The 16,549-nt window shown below is 44.8% G+C and overlaps 1 protein-coding gene and 1 long non-coding RNA gene across 2 annotated transcripts in view; one reads left to right on the forward strand and one right to left on the reverse strand.

Moving 5' to 3' along the window:
• The window catches only part of KIF13A (kinesin family member 13A), a 227,097-nt gene extending 220,030 nt beyond the window's left edge, over window positions 1–7,067 (reverse strand). Inside the window, exons 1-2 of the mRNA XM_069730840.1 lie at window positions 6,756–7,067; window positions 5,579–5,675 (exon numbers count right to left, since the gene is read on the reverse strand). Of these exons, the coding sequence (XP_069586941.1) occupies window positions 5,579–5,675; window positions 6,756–6,810 (152 nt within the window). The 5' untranslated portion in view covers window positions 6,811–7,067. The remainder of the gene's footprint in view (window positions 1–5,578; window positions 5,676–6,755) is intronic.
• LOC138642585 (uncharacterized) overlaps window positions 3,335–16,549 on the forward strand; it is a 35,672-nt gene continuing 22,457 nt past the window's right edge. The window contains exon 1 of the long non-coding RNA XR_011314067.1: window positions 3,335–3,405. This is a non-coding gene — a long non-coding RNA (uncharacterized lncRNA). The remainder of the gene's footprint in view (window positions 3,406–16,549) is intronic.

Below are 16,549 nucleotides of genomic sequence, written 5' to 3' on the forward strand. Positions count from 1 at the left end.
CCCTGCAAGAAAGGGTATGGGGGAGTGACATGTGTAACATCAGTGTCAGTCTGGTGTGTGCTATTGTGCAGAGGAGAGGCCTGCAGAGCGATGGCTGTGAGTGTGATGCAGCACAGGCCAGAGGAGCCAGCAGCCAGGACAGCTGAATAGCCTGGCATCAGTGTACACAGCGATGCAAGTTGTCCATGGTAACTGGTCTCTGATGTGGACATCCTGTGCCCGGAGGTGCACCAGAGGTGGATGTCCTGTGCCCAAAGGAGGACTGGCGTGCATAACGACTGCAAATAGGAGGATATGGTTCCCGGCTGCAATCCGGAGGATATCATGGCCTGTGTACGGCTGTGTGAGTAAAGAGACAGTAGTAATACAGCGGTGCAATCACCCTCGGTAACGATCAGAGGGGGAAGACTGGCGTGTGTAGTGATCTGCAAAACTAAATGAGTAGAGCTGTGTTTAATACGGCACTGCGGTCGCCCATGGTTAATGGACAAGGAGAGGTCCAGCGTGTTTAGGGACTGTAATCTAAAGCCGTATGATGTGTAGTGCTATGAAACGGGCACTGAGACGAGATGCAGTTGTATGTATTGAACTTTGATGCTGTGAAGCTAACACATTTTGTGTTTGAACTTTGTGGGTCACTGCCTCTTCACTGCGTACGGTGCTACCGCAGCACTACATAAGATATATTATAAAGTTTCTTATATTCACTTATACTCCTGATGTATTGCAAATGTAAATAAAAGAACAGTTACCATTTAAAGAGGTTTTTCCAGCACTTTACTATTGATGATCTATATTTAGGTATTTAGGATAGGTCATTGACATCAGATCAATTCACGCGAATGGCGCAGAGCTCCAGTATCATTCACAGCCACTGCACAATGTACAGAGCTGTGTGATTTCCAATGTGCCGCAGCACTATCAATTAACTTATTATGGGGTTGCATGGCGTTAAATCCCCACCAAACTAAAATTGATCTGTGTTAGGTATAAGTTATCAATATTAAAGTTCCTTTTAAAACGCCATGAAAGTATCACTACAATGTTTTTTCTCTCTTTGACCTCCAATTAGCCATTGGCAATGTGTGTACCTTAAAATACTCACCCACTGCTGTCTTCTACCATTTCCAGCACAGCTCCCGTCTTCCCCGCATCATGTAACCGCAGCTCTAATTTGCCAACTCACACAGCCGACCGTTAATTTCTTTCTTAATGTAAGTGTATAAAAGAATTGTTGTGAGTGTCATACACTTATTTACAATGAAAAACGGTGAAAACTGCAGTCACGTGATGCAGGGGAGGACTGGAGCAGTGCTGAAAACGGCAGAAGACAGCGATGGGTAAGTATATGAATTCACACACTACACAATGATGGCTAGCAAAGGGGGCAATTAAAAAACGCTCGAGTTATACTTTAAGGGGGCTGTATTAGCCATACAAGTCTCCCTAGAGGTTACAGATTGCTGAGCTTCTGACAGCTAAAACTTTAACTCCAAGGTTATAAAGCTGTGAACGGCAGCACAACACACCTGCAGCAAAACCTTGCGGGAAATGTAGGATTACACAATCTCCACACAAATGAAAACTACCGTACTAATAAATTATTGCAGTTAGCTCTACAGTGGCTGATTAAAAAAGGAGACAGGGCTTTGGGGAGCCTCCTATTTTTATGATGTGCATATCCATAAATTGAGCATATGGGAAGTGGTGTTCCTGATGAGCCAACGTTTTTGGTACGGTTCGAGAAAACCACAGAAAGTCTTAAAGAAATAGATTTCAGATGCTATATATGAATGAGGTTTCATAAAATCTACACTACAGAGTAACAGCTGGCTACTTAAGAAAAAAAAAAAAAAAGGAGACAAAACACAGAAAAATGCTTATGTGAGCCCTGGCCACAGCTCTAGTACAAGGGGCGGAATGGACTGGAGAACAACAGCAGTGAAGGAAGACATGTGATGCACGGTTTCATCAAGAGTAGACGATACAGTGGATTATCTGTAGTAACAGAAACTACCGTACTTTGCCTGTCTATAGAGATGTGGGTAAGAAGTAGTGCCTAAAATACCGTCCTATGTACACAGAGCCTGAAAAATGCTAAATAGGCACTGCAAAACCCAACGTTACAAGAAGAGTTACTGCTCTGGGAACACACAACGCCATGGGATCCTAGAGAGTGACCTTTCCCAGGGTAGATTCCAAACTATACACGGTACTATGTAATGACTGGCATTAAAGGGCTTGTCCACTACTTTGACAACACCTTCTTAAATCAAAGAGTGCCCATGTAAACTAAAAAAAAAAAACAGTATATACTCACCCCCTAGACGAGTGCCATTTCAGCTATGTTGGCGCTTTGTGTGCGGACAGTGGCGAGAGTGCTGCAGGCTATCAGAAGCCACTGATCGGCTGCAGTACTCCCATGTCTCTCTAATGGAAGTGTGAGCGCTGCAGCCTGTCAGCGGATGCTGGTTGGCTGCAGCGCCTGCAGCGCATACATGATATAGTGCCGCGTGAGCACCTGCAAATACAGCGCTGACATCACCGAAAAGGCTGACGGGAGCAACGCTGGAAAAGGATGATGGGGGCAGCAGGTGAGTGAGAGACCAGGGAATAACATTTAAAGCACCACTCAGTGGGGCTTTAATAATTTACAAGACCATTTACAGTTTCCTATGTATCTGGAAAAATCGGATGCTGTACTAAGGAATCTGATTTTTTCTTACACCCATAGACTTGATTGAATGAGTGATTCTCATCTGATTTCTGGAGGAAAACTGCATTTGCGCTGACTCACTGAATAACATTGCTCCAAATGCAATCCGTATTTTAACGGACGACCAAAAATAGGGTTGTGTGAAAGAGCCCTAAAATTATAAGAGGCACAGGCTCGGCACCAGAAAAAGGTACAAGTGTAACAATTTATATAGACGGTGGAGTTTACCATATGACTAAACAGTGTATTATCATTATTACATAAGTACACATGTCCCATGTTTACCAAGGAGCAAACACTCGGGGTAAACTGTTATCACAACCTAAGGGAACATCAGCTGCAGAGTGCGAGATCCCCGACCTACAGAGCAGACGCATGTCCAAAATACAGTTGTCCCTACACAAAGCGCCCATTCCTGGCTCCAGTGCCTCTGCTACACATCTATTTTTACAGTCTGGTGCACTGGTATTTTGGCTGCCCTCCAACAGGCTTACTTTAAGGGAATTTTCGGTTATCTGCTGGACTTCTCAGGTGCCGGTAACACACTCCAAGCAAAAGACGTGGCCATACAACTATTAAACCCTGATGTGTATAACACATTCGGCCAAAGGAATCTACAGCACACATGCCTATTATCCGAGATGTCTGCGGGAAGGCGTGCTTGGAGGTCTGGTGTTCATTTATTTAGGGTAGGTCTCCGAGAGAAAAAGGAACAAATAAGAAGCTGCGATCCACCCAACAGAGAACGTTCTTATTCCTGCAACCTGACCCTAATCGATCGCGTTTTCTGGTGCACAAGGCCTTGGTTACAATTAGGAATACGTCTATTCTTTGCAGGGAGCGATTTGCTGGAGTCACTAAATAGATCTGATTTCAAAAGATGGAAAGTGAGTAAGGCAAAATCCATGCAAGACCAGACACTAATAGCTGTTCTAGAGAAATTATCTCAGTCATTGTTAGAGATTTCTTTTTCCTCCCGATTTGTTATGGATTTAAGGCATGGTATGGTACAATCATTGAATTGCGAAGTGTAAAAACAGCAGCATAACAGGCTGAAAATCGGCAGCATGCGCTTACATCTGTAAGCAAGATTACGATAATCAGTGGCGTAGAAGATACGTAAGCTGTACATATGTTCCTATCATATTCTTATATATGTTTTTATCGGCTTAAAAATGACCTGTCAACACTTCTGATCATTATTTATTCTCTCTGCTCCCCGAAGTAATTTATTTATTTATTTTTTTACACCATATGGTTCTAAAATTGTCATGGCCTTTACTTCGGATTCTCTAGGGAGATGGTGTTTTTAGACTGATCTGCATTAAAAGGCCGGGGTCACATTAGCGTATACCATCCGATGCCATATGCTGTTGACACTCGGCTCAAACTCTGCTGTGAGCGTGAGCCTAGTGTCACACTACGGTGGTCCGATCCTCTCGCATGTGAGAAACGGATCACAGGTGAGAAGAAGGAAAGATTAATCTCTCCATCTTCTCCATTGCCTGTCTCGGTGTATATTGACCGGGTGCACGCCGTGAGAGATATTCTGCTTTACAAATACTGATGTACAATACTGACCAAATGTGTGAACGTGGCCTTATGGTACATTCAGCTGTCCATATAAATTGGTCCGAGATCAGACCACAATGCTCTGACTGAAGGCAGTTCAAGCATTGTGGTCCAATCTGGGACCGATTTAAACGGGAGTCTGACACTGCTGCGTTTGGGGTCAGGAGACTTGTGGCCAGTCAAGGACAAAATCTCACAGAAATCTGGATCCAGCCTTATGCATATCCTTAGTTCTTCATTCACCCCACAGAAGCCTAAAAAGTATCTTTTTGACTTCAGTTGTAGTGGTATGTATTGATATACTTTAATTTAACTATATGGGGAAGAGCAGCATACTCACTTTCCTATTAAGTAGTCCCACTAAAAAAGAAGAAAACATAAAACCCAGTATACTTTTCTGTTTATAGAATGGTTGACACTTTCCATTGCATGTCTATATAATATTATGCTTTAGTGCCTTCCACCAGAGGTGTACATTGAGAAATCTTTCCAAAATACACCTCTGGAGGACAGAAAGCATTGTCACAGAGGTGTACTTGTTTTTGGCAGCGTAGAATCTGCTTCAAAAAGCCACGGCAGATCCACCTTGTGTGAATTTGCTATATGTGCAAAAGCTTAATTTCATGACTGCACTGGTAAAGACAAATAGTAATATATAATACATTATAAATAATAAATAAATAACTGGGGGGAGGGGGGTAATAGCAAAATCCAACTGGTGGTAGGGGTCACATATATACAAGAGGCTGACAATGCTTGTGTAGCTTTGGATCTGTGACGACTTCCCTCTCCTCCTCTGATCTCCCTCTTTCTCAGGAGGACATTGCTTCGCCAACTATCTAAAGTCTATGGAGCCAAATACACACTGAAATGTCAGTGGTCAATACAGGGAAATATTTATGGAGGAATCCTGGCTGATAATTGTTTGCAGAGCCTTTATTTGTAGGGCATCTTCACAGTCTACAGCGTTTACATGCATCCTACACTCACTTCTGTATCAATTTGTGCCTATATTTGGACCAGCCAACAAGGTTTGCACTGATGCGGTATCACTGTTCTCCATCTGATGGCTCGACCATTCGTTGTACTTATGTCCCCGAAAAGTCGACATGCAATACACCAACACAAAAACTAACAAACCTTCACACCTACATATACATGTTATCTGAGCGATAACTTACAGGTAGTCACAAAACAGGCTTCTCCCACCACCAGCAGGCAACGGGAGGATTCCCTCCTTACATCATTATAAGCCCCACAGCATCATTTCCAAGGACAGAGGGGTCTTACCTGTTGTCTCCTCCTTGCTTGTTGCTGGCGGGGAGAGGATGCAGCACTGTCTGGTTCCCTTCCATCTCCACAATGCATTTTGTATTCAGATCCAGCTCTAAATTAAAGAATTGTTGGGCACATGGTTACAGATCCACTAAGGGCACTTCAGCCTTCTGCCAAAACCTCCTACAAGTGAAGCAAGTCCCTTATCTCATAACCCACCATGGACGCAAGAGAACATGATTCATGTGCACGGAATCTTTCCACTGGCACTAAATGGCTACAAAAAATTAGGCATGGAGATTTTCTCTGCTCTGCTGCACACAGGCCTGCTGGTAAGGTTCCTGGAAGGTGACCATCAGAGGTGAGGAGTTAGGCCAGGACTACATAAGGGCTTTGGTCTCATGGCATGAAGCGAAGCTGCACAGCCAGGCTCGGACTGGTCACTGGTGGGCCCCCATTCACCTACATGAGCAGCAGTTGGCACAATACACTTGATTCACCAATTACAGACAAGGGCAGCGGACTCATCATTCATGTAACAACCTACCCCGTTTATTATGTAGAAACACGGGTACATGTGTCTCTGAGGGTAATGTAACGTTCGCACATAGCTGAACAGGGGACCCTCAGGGTCAATGTTACTGGCAGCCACTTAGCGTCCCAGTCCGATACTGTGCACGTCCTAAAAATGTGTGAGAATGGTCTGTACTAGAACTGGAGATGCAATTTGGCTTAAAAAAACAACAAACAACAAAACAACAACCAAGATGAGTCTAAAACCCCAAGGTGTCACAGCATCGGCAGCGGTGACAATGTGATCTCCGTGTCACATGCGCCAAGTCACACTGCATTCATGGTCTGATGGAGAGCCTGGTGGCATCATGAGTGTGGTTGGTGCCACATAGGTATTATTGCCAAACTCTCACTACAAGAGTGGGCACAAGCTGGGACACTGGACATCCACTTGTTGGCACCGACATCCAAGGAGTTGTCTGCCACCAAACAAGTGACCCAGCACCCACTAAGGGTTAAGCACCCAAATAAACTTCCACAAAGTTTTGTTTCTTCCCTCTGAGGAAGAAGTGTCCCTGGTGGCACAGCAGGTTCCCTGGTCCATGGCCCCCTGGCACTGCACGGGTTACTTTCTCCTGAGTTTGCAGCGCCCTCCCTGACACCAGTGTGCGCTCATTACCTCTCCGGTTCACGGGCCGGACCCTGACGGCCACCTTCACCTTGCTATCCGACATGTTCTCCTCGGATCCGGAGCCCCTCCAGCACCGCCGCCGCCGCCGCCCGGGGCCACGGGAGCCGGTTCAGATCAAGTGCTCAGAGGAATCCCCGGAGCGATGCTGCAAATGTCGCCAGGATGTCGCAGGAAGAGGAGCTCCCGGGGCGAGAGAGCCCCATCCCGGTCCCGAGCAGCGCCAGTGTATCCTTATGTGAGGAGGACGGATCCCAGCGCTGCGCCTGTCGCCATTATCATGTGTGCAGGCAGGCGCTGAGCCGAGCACTGGCGCTGCTGCTGCTGCTGCCAGGACAGCCCCTCCCTCCTGCTCGGCCGCCTCCTTCCTGCCAGGATACAGCCGTGCCACCTACAGGACGGCTCGGGGCAGGCCACCATGCTGGGGCTCCGGAGCGCCCCTCACAGCGCCGTCCTGGCCAGCCTCCATTGTAGTCTATGGCAGCTCCTGCAGCCATGCACCATAGACAAGGACATGTCAAGCAGGAGGCACCCTGGGGCTCGTCTCCAGGTCTGTGAGGACCCTTGGGTGACACCGGGCCGCTTCGCTTTCCGTTTTTCTAAGACCCTTTTCACACATCAGGTTTTTGCCGTCAGGCACAATCCGGCGAGTTTTGAAAAAAAACGGATCCGGCAAAAGTTGCTGCCGTATCTGTTTTTTTCTCATAGACTTGTATTGCGATGGATGGCCTCACGTTTAATCCAGCGACCGGAGAAAACAGACGTAGTAATGTTTTTTGTGTCCGTCGTTTGTCATAATAGAACCCTATGGCGCCAGATCCATCAAATGAATGATTTTCCATTCTGGGGTCTCTCTCATCCAATTATCCAGATCACCTAGTCGGATCCGGCGCATCAGTTTTTCACAATTTGCGACAGATCCGTTTTTTTTTTTACATTCGCCGAATTGAGCCTGACGGCAAAAACCTGATGTGTGAAAGTAGCCTAAGGGTATGTGCACACGTTGCGGATTTTTCAGCAGAAACCGCAGGTAAAATGACCGGCGTTTTACCTGCGAATTCACCGCGGATTTACTGCGGATGTCATCTGCGGTTTTACACCTGCGGATTCCTATTAAGGAACAAGTGTAAAACGTTGCGGAATCCGCATAAAGAATTGACATGCTGCAGAAAATAAACCACTGCGTTTCTGCGCTGAATTTTCCGCAGCATGTGCACAGCGGATTTGGTTTTCCATAGGTTTACATGGTACTGTACATCGCATGGAAAACTGCTGCCAATCCGCAGCCAAATCTGCAACGTGTGCACATAGCCTAATTCTTTTCTGTGCAGATTCTGCATTTCTTGGCAGAAAACGCAGGTCAGAATCTCTGCGTTTTTTTGGTATGTGCACACGTTGCAGATTTTTGTGCGGATTTCTTCCTTTTTTTTACCCCTGCGGATTTCTATTAGGGTATGTGCACACGCAGAATGGTCCTCTGCGGATTTTTCCGCAGTGGATTTGATAAATCCGCCGGGCAAGAACACCGCGTTTTTCCTGCGGATTTACAGCGGATTTACCACGGTTTTTGTGCGGATTCCACTGCGGTTTTACACCTGCGGTTTTATGGAGCAAGTGTAAAACCGCTGCGGATTCCGCACAGAGAATTGACATGCTGCGGAATGTAAACCACTGCGTTTCTGCGCGTTATTTTTCCGCAGCATGGGCACAGCTTTTTCGATTTCCCATAAGTTTACATTGTACTGTAAACTCATGGGAAATTGCTGCGGATCCGCAGCAAAATCCACATCGTGTGCACATACCTTATGGAGTGGGTGCAGCAACGCAGCAGATCTGCACAAATAATTGACATTGTCCTTTTTTGAATCTGCTGTGTTTTCCGTGCAGATTTTTCTGCACCATTAGCACAGCATTTTTTTTTGCCATTGATTTACATTATACTGTAAATCACTTGCAGATCTGCAGCGTTTCTGCGTGGAAAAAAAAGCTGCAGATCTGCAGGAAATCTGCAACGTGTGTACATACCCTAAGGCTATGTGCACACGTTCAGGATTTCTTGCAGAAAATTCCTGAGAAAAACCTGAAATTTTCTGCAAGAAATCTGCATGCGTTTTTGTCGCGTTTTTTATGCGTTTTTTTCCGGACATTTCCCAATGTATTTTATAGTGGGAAATCCGCAAAAAAAAACAAAATTAATGAACATGCTGCGTTTTCTTCCGCGATGCGTTTTTTTTCGCGGAAAAAAATGCATCATGTGCACAAAACATGCAGAATCCATTCTAAATGATGGGATACATTTTGTTTGCTGTTTTTTTTTGCGGTTTTATAGCGTTTTTATCGTGAAAAAAACGCGAAAAATCAGCAACGTGTGCACACAGCCTAAGGCCGGAGTCACACACAGTGAGATACGGCTGAGTCTCGCAGGGTAAAACCAAGCTCTGGCACCGGCACTCCGGAGTGGAGGGTGCGGCCGCATAGCAATACATGGAGCCGCACGCTCCGCTCCGGAGTGCCGGCGCCAGAGCTTGTATTTAACCTGCGAGACTCGGCCGTATCTCGCTGTAGTGTGACGCCGGCCTAAGAGTTCCTATTACATTTGGGCTTGTTTTGCTCCAATCCCAGCAGTTAGACTTGGGTGCGGACTGTGCACCACAGCCGGCGCCATGCTTCAAGCAGCAGGTTTATTTCCTGCACTTATTACAGAATAATTTGACAAGCTGTGTTGTTTCTCAGAGTGGGACCATAAGGCCAGCTACGCACCCATGATCTGGAGGTAGCAGCGCTAAGGCTACGTTCACATTAGCGTTGCGCGCCGCTGCGTCGGCGACGCAACGCACGACGCACAAAAAAGCGCGCGCAAACGCACGCAAAAACGCTTCGTTTTTTGACGAAAATCGGACGCATGAAAAATGCAACTTGTTGCATTTTCTTGCGTCCGACGCTAGCGTCGGAAACGACGCACGTGTCGGAAAACGCAACAAAAAAAACGCACGCGTCCCCCATGTTAAACATAGGGGCGCGTCGCCGCTGCGTCGCCGCTGCGTCGCCGACGCAACAGCGACGCACATTAGCGGAACGCTAATGTGAACGTAGCCTTAGGATGCAGCATATATTTGCTGTATTCTGAGGCTAGGTTCACATTGGCGTTTCTGTGCGCAGCGTATCATCTGCACATGCAAACACATGCCAAAACGCATGATTTTGTCTCTGCATCATCTTACCCATGATGCAAAAAAAAAAAAAAACACTGCGTGTGCATGTGTTTAAATGCGGTCTGGAATGCGTTTGCGTTTTTTATGCGCATGGTGGAGGTAGTAACATCATTTCCTGGACATGCGCAGTCTGAAGTACGCATGCGTATCGAACACATTCGTACTCATGTCCTTGCTTAAAAATTTGTTCCCATAGACAGTAATGCGTTTTTTTACACACTCATCCGCATGCGCACGATTGCGAAATATTTGACGCCTCAAAAATTGCAGCATGTTTTCGCCGCACACCGCCACACACCATGAAACGACGCAAGCGTACGCATCCGCATGCAAATGCATGTCCCTGTGTAGACCATGTTAAAGGGAACCTGTCACCCCGAAAATCGCGGGTGAAGTAAGCCCACAGGCATCAGGGGCTTATCTACAGCATTCTGTAATGCTGTAGATAAGCCCCCAATGTTACCTGAAAGAGGAGAAAAAGACGTTAGATTATACTCACCCAGGGGCGGTCCCGCTGCTGGTCCGGTCGGATGGGTGTCTCCGGTCCGCTGCGGCGCCTCCCATCTTCATTAAAAGACGTCCTCTTCTGATCTTCAGCCACGGCTCCGGCGCAGGCGTACTTTGCTCTGCCCTGTTGAGGGCAGAGGATAGTACTGCAGTGCACAGGCGCCGGAAAGGTCAGAGGCCCGGCGCCTGCGCACTGCAGTACTTTGTCTGCCCTCAACAGGGCAGAGCAAAGTACGCCTGCGCTGGAGCCGTGGCTGAAGATCAGAAGAGGATGTCTTGTAATGAAGATGGGAGGCGCCGCAGCGGACCGGAGACGCCCGTTTGACCTGACCAGCAGCGGGACCGCCCCTGGGTGAGATATAACGTCTTTTTCTCCTCTTTCAGGTAACATCGGGGGCTTATCTACAGCATTACAGAATGCTGTAGATAAGCCCCTGATGCCGGTGGGCTTACCTCACCCGCGAATTTCGGGGTGACAGGTTCCCTTTAAAGATATTTTCGCATGCGGATAATACGCTGCCACAGAAATGCTAATGTGAACCCGGCTCAATAACGCAGGTAAATCCGCATGTGATCCCTGAACCGTGCGGATCCACCACATCCAATACATTTCTATTCTATTCTATTTCTTTCTGTTGTGGAGATTAGCGTCACTGCAAGATAAATTGCCATGTTTCGGCTTGTAAACCAGCAACGAGGGTCATTTTACACCAACTCTATGGAGTCTTTAGGCTAAATCTCCGACTTCAACTCCGACTCAGACTCCTCAATTTCCATGACACCAACTCCACGACTCCGACTCCCTCATATATGGCTCATGTTTAAGTTTAACCCCTTAGGCCGGCTTCACACTTGCGAGTTTTACGGACGTAAGAGCGCAGAAACTACGTCCGTAAAACTCGCAAAACATAGGGCACAACTATTCTCTATGCCCCTGCTCCTATCTGCCGTATTAAACTGATCAGTATTATACGGCTTTCTACGGCCGTAGAAAATCGCAGCATGCTGCGTTTGTCACCGTATTGCGCAAATAAAACGTCAATGAAAGTCTATGGAAGCCCCAAAAATACGGATTACACATGGACCAGCAGTGTGACTTGCGAGAAATACGCAGCGGTGTTAGCGAGAAAAGCCGGCAATTCATTGCGGTGTACAGTAAAATCACACTGACAGCTTACAGTAGAATAGGTAGAATAAATGTCTACACATAGAATAGGTCTATATATATATATATATATATGTGTATATATATATATATATATATATATCAGTAGACACATACATACATACATATATATATATATATATATATATATATATATATATATATTAATATTTCTTCCAGAGCTAGACAGCTTTAAAACGGTAATTCAATTACCGGCTTTTGATTTCTCCTTCCTAAAACCCGACATGATATGAGACCTGGTTTACATACAGTAAACCATCTCATATCCCAATTTTTTTTGCATATTCCACGCTACTAATGTTAGTAGTGTGTCTATGCAAAATTTGGCCGTTCTAGCTAGTAAATTAAGGGGTTAAATGGCGGAAAAAATTGGAGTGGGCTCCGGCACAATTTTCTTCGCCAGAGTAGTAAAGCCAGTGACTGAGGGCAGATATTAATAGCCTGGAGAGGGTCCATGGTTATTGCCCCCCCCCCCCCCCCCCCCGGCTAAAAACACCTGCCCCCAGCCACCCCAGAAAAGGCACATCTGGAAGATGCGCCTATTCTGGCACTTGGCCACTCTCTTCCCATTCCCGTGTAGCGGTGGGATATGGGGTAATGAAGGGTTAATGCCACCTTGCTATTGTAAGGTGACATTAAGCCAGATTAATAATGGAGAGGCGTCAATTATGACACCTAGCCATTATTAATTCAATACTAGTAAAGGGTTAAAAAAAACACAAACACATTAAACATTATTTTAATGAAATAAAAACAAAGGTTGTTGTAATATTTTATTTAACGCCCAATCTAATCACTGAAGACCCTCGTTCTGTAACAAAAAAAACATAATAAACCAACAATATCCTTACCTTCCGCAGATCTGTAAAGTCCAACGATGTAAATACATCTGAAGGGGTTAAAATATTTTGCAGACACGAGCTTTGCTAATGCAACGTTGCTCATCTCTGCAAAACCCCGGGGAATGAAGGTAAAGTAGGTCAATGACCTATATTTACCTGCATTTGCGGTGAGGCGCCCTCTGCTGGCTGTTCTTAGATCGTGGGAACTTTCCTAGAAAGCTCCCAGGCTCGAGATCATAAGAGGCGCCCTCTGCTGGTTGTCCTCATATGAACTCGAGCCAGGGAGCTTTCTAGGAAAGTTCCCACGATCTAGGAACAACCAGCAGAGGGCGCCTCACCGCAAATGCAGGTAAATATAGGTCATTGACCTACTTTACCTTCATTCTCCGGGGTTTTGCAGACATGAGCAACATTGCATTAGCAAAGCTCGTGTCTGCAAAATATTTTAACCCCTTCAGATGGATTTACATCGTTGGACTTTACAGATCTGCGGAAGGTAAGGATATTGTTGGTTTATTATGTTTTTTTTGTTACAAAACGAGGGTCTTCAGTGATTGGATTGGGCGTTAAATAAAATATTACAACAACCTTTGTTTTTATTTCATTAAAATAATTTTTAATAATGTGTTTGTGTATTTTTTTAACCCTTTACTAGTATTGGATTAATAATGGATAGGTGTCATAATTGACGCCTCTCCATTATTAATTTGGCTTAATGTCACCTTACAATAGCAAGGTGACATTAACCCTTCATTACCCCATATCCCACCGCTACACGGGAATGGGAAGAGAGTGGCAAGTGCCAGAATAGGCGCATCTTCCAGATGTGCCTTTTCTGGGGTGGCTGGGGGCAGGTGTTTTTAGCCAGGGGGGCCAATAACCATGGACCCTCTCCAGGCTATTAATATCTGCCCTCAGTCACTGGCTTTACTACTCTGGCGGAGAAAATTGTGCGGGAGCCCACGCCAATTTTTTCCGCCATTTAACCCCTTAATTTACTAGCTAGAACGGCCAAATTTTGCATAGACACACTACTAACTTTAGTAGTGTGGAATATGCAAAAAAATGGTGATATGAGATGGTTTACTGTATGTAAACCAGGTCTCATATCATGTCGGGTTTAGGAAGGAGAAAGCAAAAGCCGGTAATTGAATTACCGGCTTTCTGCTATATCGCGCTGGATGAAATATTAATATATATACATATATGTGTCTACTGACATATATACTGTCTATATATATATATATATATATATATATAGACAGTATATAGGTTTGTTTGTTTTTTTACACATGGATCCCTTGTATAGCCGTATGTCGGTTTTGCAAGCCTGCGATAAAAACACGCAGTAGGGATGACATACGGATTACATACGGAGGATGCCATGCGCAAAAAACGCTGAAACACCCTGCCTACGGAAGAGCTACGGACCACTATTTTCGGGACTTTTCAGCGTATTACGGCCGTAATATACGGACCGTATTTTCATACGCTGAGTGTGCCGCCGGCCTTAGTGACAGAGCCAATTTGGTACTTAATGACCGAGCCAATTTTTACAATTCTGACCACTGTCACTTTATGAGGTTATAACTCTGGAACGCTTCAACGGATCCAGCTGATTCTGAGATTGTTTTTTCGTGACATATTGTACTTCATGTTAGTGGTAACATTTCTTCGATATTACTTGCGATTATTTATGAAAAAAACGGAAATATGGCGAAAATTTTTAAAATTTTGCAATTTTCAAACTTTGTATTTTTATGCCCTTAAATCAGAGAGATATGTCATGAAAAATAGTTAATAAATAACATTTCCCACATGTCTACTTTATATCAGCACAATTTTGGAAACAAATTTTTTTTTGTTAGGGAGTTATAAGGGTTAAAAGTTGACCAGCAATTTCTCATTTTTACAACACCATTTTTTTTTTAGGGACCACATCACATTTGAAGTCATTTTGAGGGGTCTATATGATAGAAAAAAAATGAAGTGTGTCACCATTCTAAAAACTACACCCCTCAAGGTTCTCAAAACCACATTCAAGACGTTTATTAACCCTTTACGTGCTTCACAGGAACTGAAACAATGTGGAAGGAAAAAATGAACATTTAACTTTTTTTTTGCAAACATTTTAATTCAGAACCATTTTTTTTATTTTCACAAGTGTAAAAACAGAAATGTAACCATAAATTTTGTTATGCAATTTCTCCTGAATACGCCAATACCCCATTTTGGGCGCACCGCAGAACTTGGAAGTGAAGGAGCGCCGTTTGACTTTTTCAATGCAGAATTGGCTGGAATTGAGATCGGACGCCATGTCACGTTTAGAGAGCCCCTGATGTGCCTAAACAGTGAAAACCCCCCACAAGTGACACCATTTTGGAAACTATACCCCTTAAGGAACTTATCTAGATGTGTGGTGAGCACTCTGAACCCCCATGTGCTTCACAGAAGTTTATAACGTTGAGCCGTGAAAATAAAAAATCACATTTTTTCTACAAAAATGATCTTTTTGCCCCCAAATTTTTATTTTCACAAGGGTAACAGGAGAAATTAGACCACAAAAGTTGTAGTGCAATTTCTCCTGAGTACGTCGATACCCAATATGTGGGGGTAAACCACTGTTTGGGCGCACCGCAGAGCTTGGAAGAGAAGGAGTGCCGTTTTACTTTTTCAATGTAGAATTGTCTGGAATTGAGATCGGACGCCATGTCGTGTTTGGAGAGCCTCTGATGTGCCTAAACAGTAGAAACCCCCCACAAGTGACCCCATTTTGAAAACTAGACCCCCCATGGAACTTATCTAGATGTGTGGTGAGAACTTTGAATGCCCAAATGCTTCACAGAAGTTTAGAATGCAGAGTCGTGAAACTAAAAAATATTTTTTTTTCCACAAAAAAGATTTTTTAGCCCCCAAGTTTTTATTTTCACAAGGGTAACAAGAAAAATCGGACCCCAAAAGTTGTTGTCCAATTTGTCCTGAGTATGCTGGTACCCCATATGTGGGGGTAAACCACTGTTTGGGCGCACGGCAGAGCTCGGAAGGAAGGAGCGCCCTTTTGGAATGCAGACTTTGATAGAATGGTCTGCTGGCGTTATGTTGCGTTTGCAGAGCCCCTGATGTACCTAAACAGTAGAAACCCCCCACAAGTGACCCCATTTTGGAAACTAAACCCCCCAAGGAACTTATCTAGATGTGTGGTGATAACTTTGAATGCCCAAGTGCTTCACAGAAGTTTATAATAATATAAATATAATAAATAAAAAATATTTTTGTTTCCACAAAAAATATTTTGCAGCCCCCAAGTTTTTATTTTCACAAGGGTAACAGGAGAAATTGGACCCCAAAAGTTGTTGTCCAATTTATCCCGAGTACGCTGATGCCCCATATGTGGGGGTAACCCACTGTTTGGGCGCACGGCAGAGCTCAGAAGGGAGGGAGCTCCATTTGACTTTTTAAGCGCAAAATTGGCTGTCGCGTTTGGAGAGCCCCTGATGTACCTAAACAGTGGAAAACCCCCAATTCTAGCTCCAACCCTAACCCCAACACACCCCAAATCCCAACCCGATCCATAATCCTAATCACTAACGCTAACAATAATTACAACCCTTACCCCAAAACAACCCTAATGTCAACCCTAACCATAACCCTAATCAAAACCCTAAATCCAACACACCCCTAATCCTAATCTCAACCCTAACCTCAAACCTAACCTAATCCCAATACACCCCTAATCACAACTCTAACCTTAACCCTAATCCCAAACCTAACCCTAATGCCAAGCGTAACCCTAATGCCAACCCTAACCCTAATAACAACCCTAATCCAAATCCTAACCCTAATCCCAACTCTAACCCTAACTTTAGCCCCAACCCTAGCCCTAACTTTAGCCCCAACCCAAACCCTAGCCCTAAGGCTACTTTCACACTTGCGTCGTTTGGCATCCGTCGCAATCCGTCGTTTTGGACAAAAAACGGAACCTGCAAATGTGCACGCAGGATGCGTTTTTTGCCCATAGACTTGTATTGCCAACGGATC

Source organism: Ranitomeya imitator, chromosome 6 (assembly GCF_032444005.1).
Source record: "Ranitomeya imitator isolate aRanImi1 chromosome 6, aRanImi1.pri, whole genome shotgun sequence".
In the NCBI taxonomy this organism is placed as follows: domain Eukaryota; kingdom Metazoa; phylum Chordata; class Amphibia; order Anura; family Dendrobatidae; genus Ranitomeya; species Ranitomeya imitator.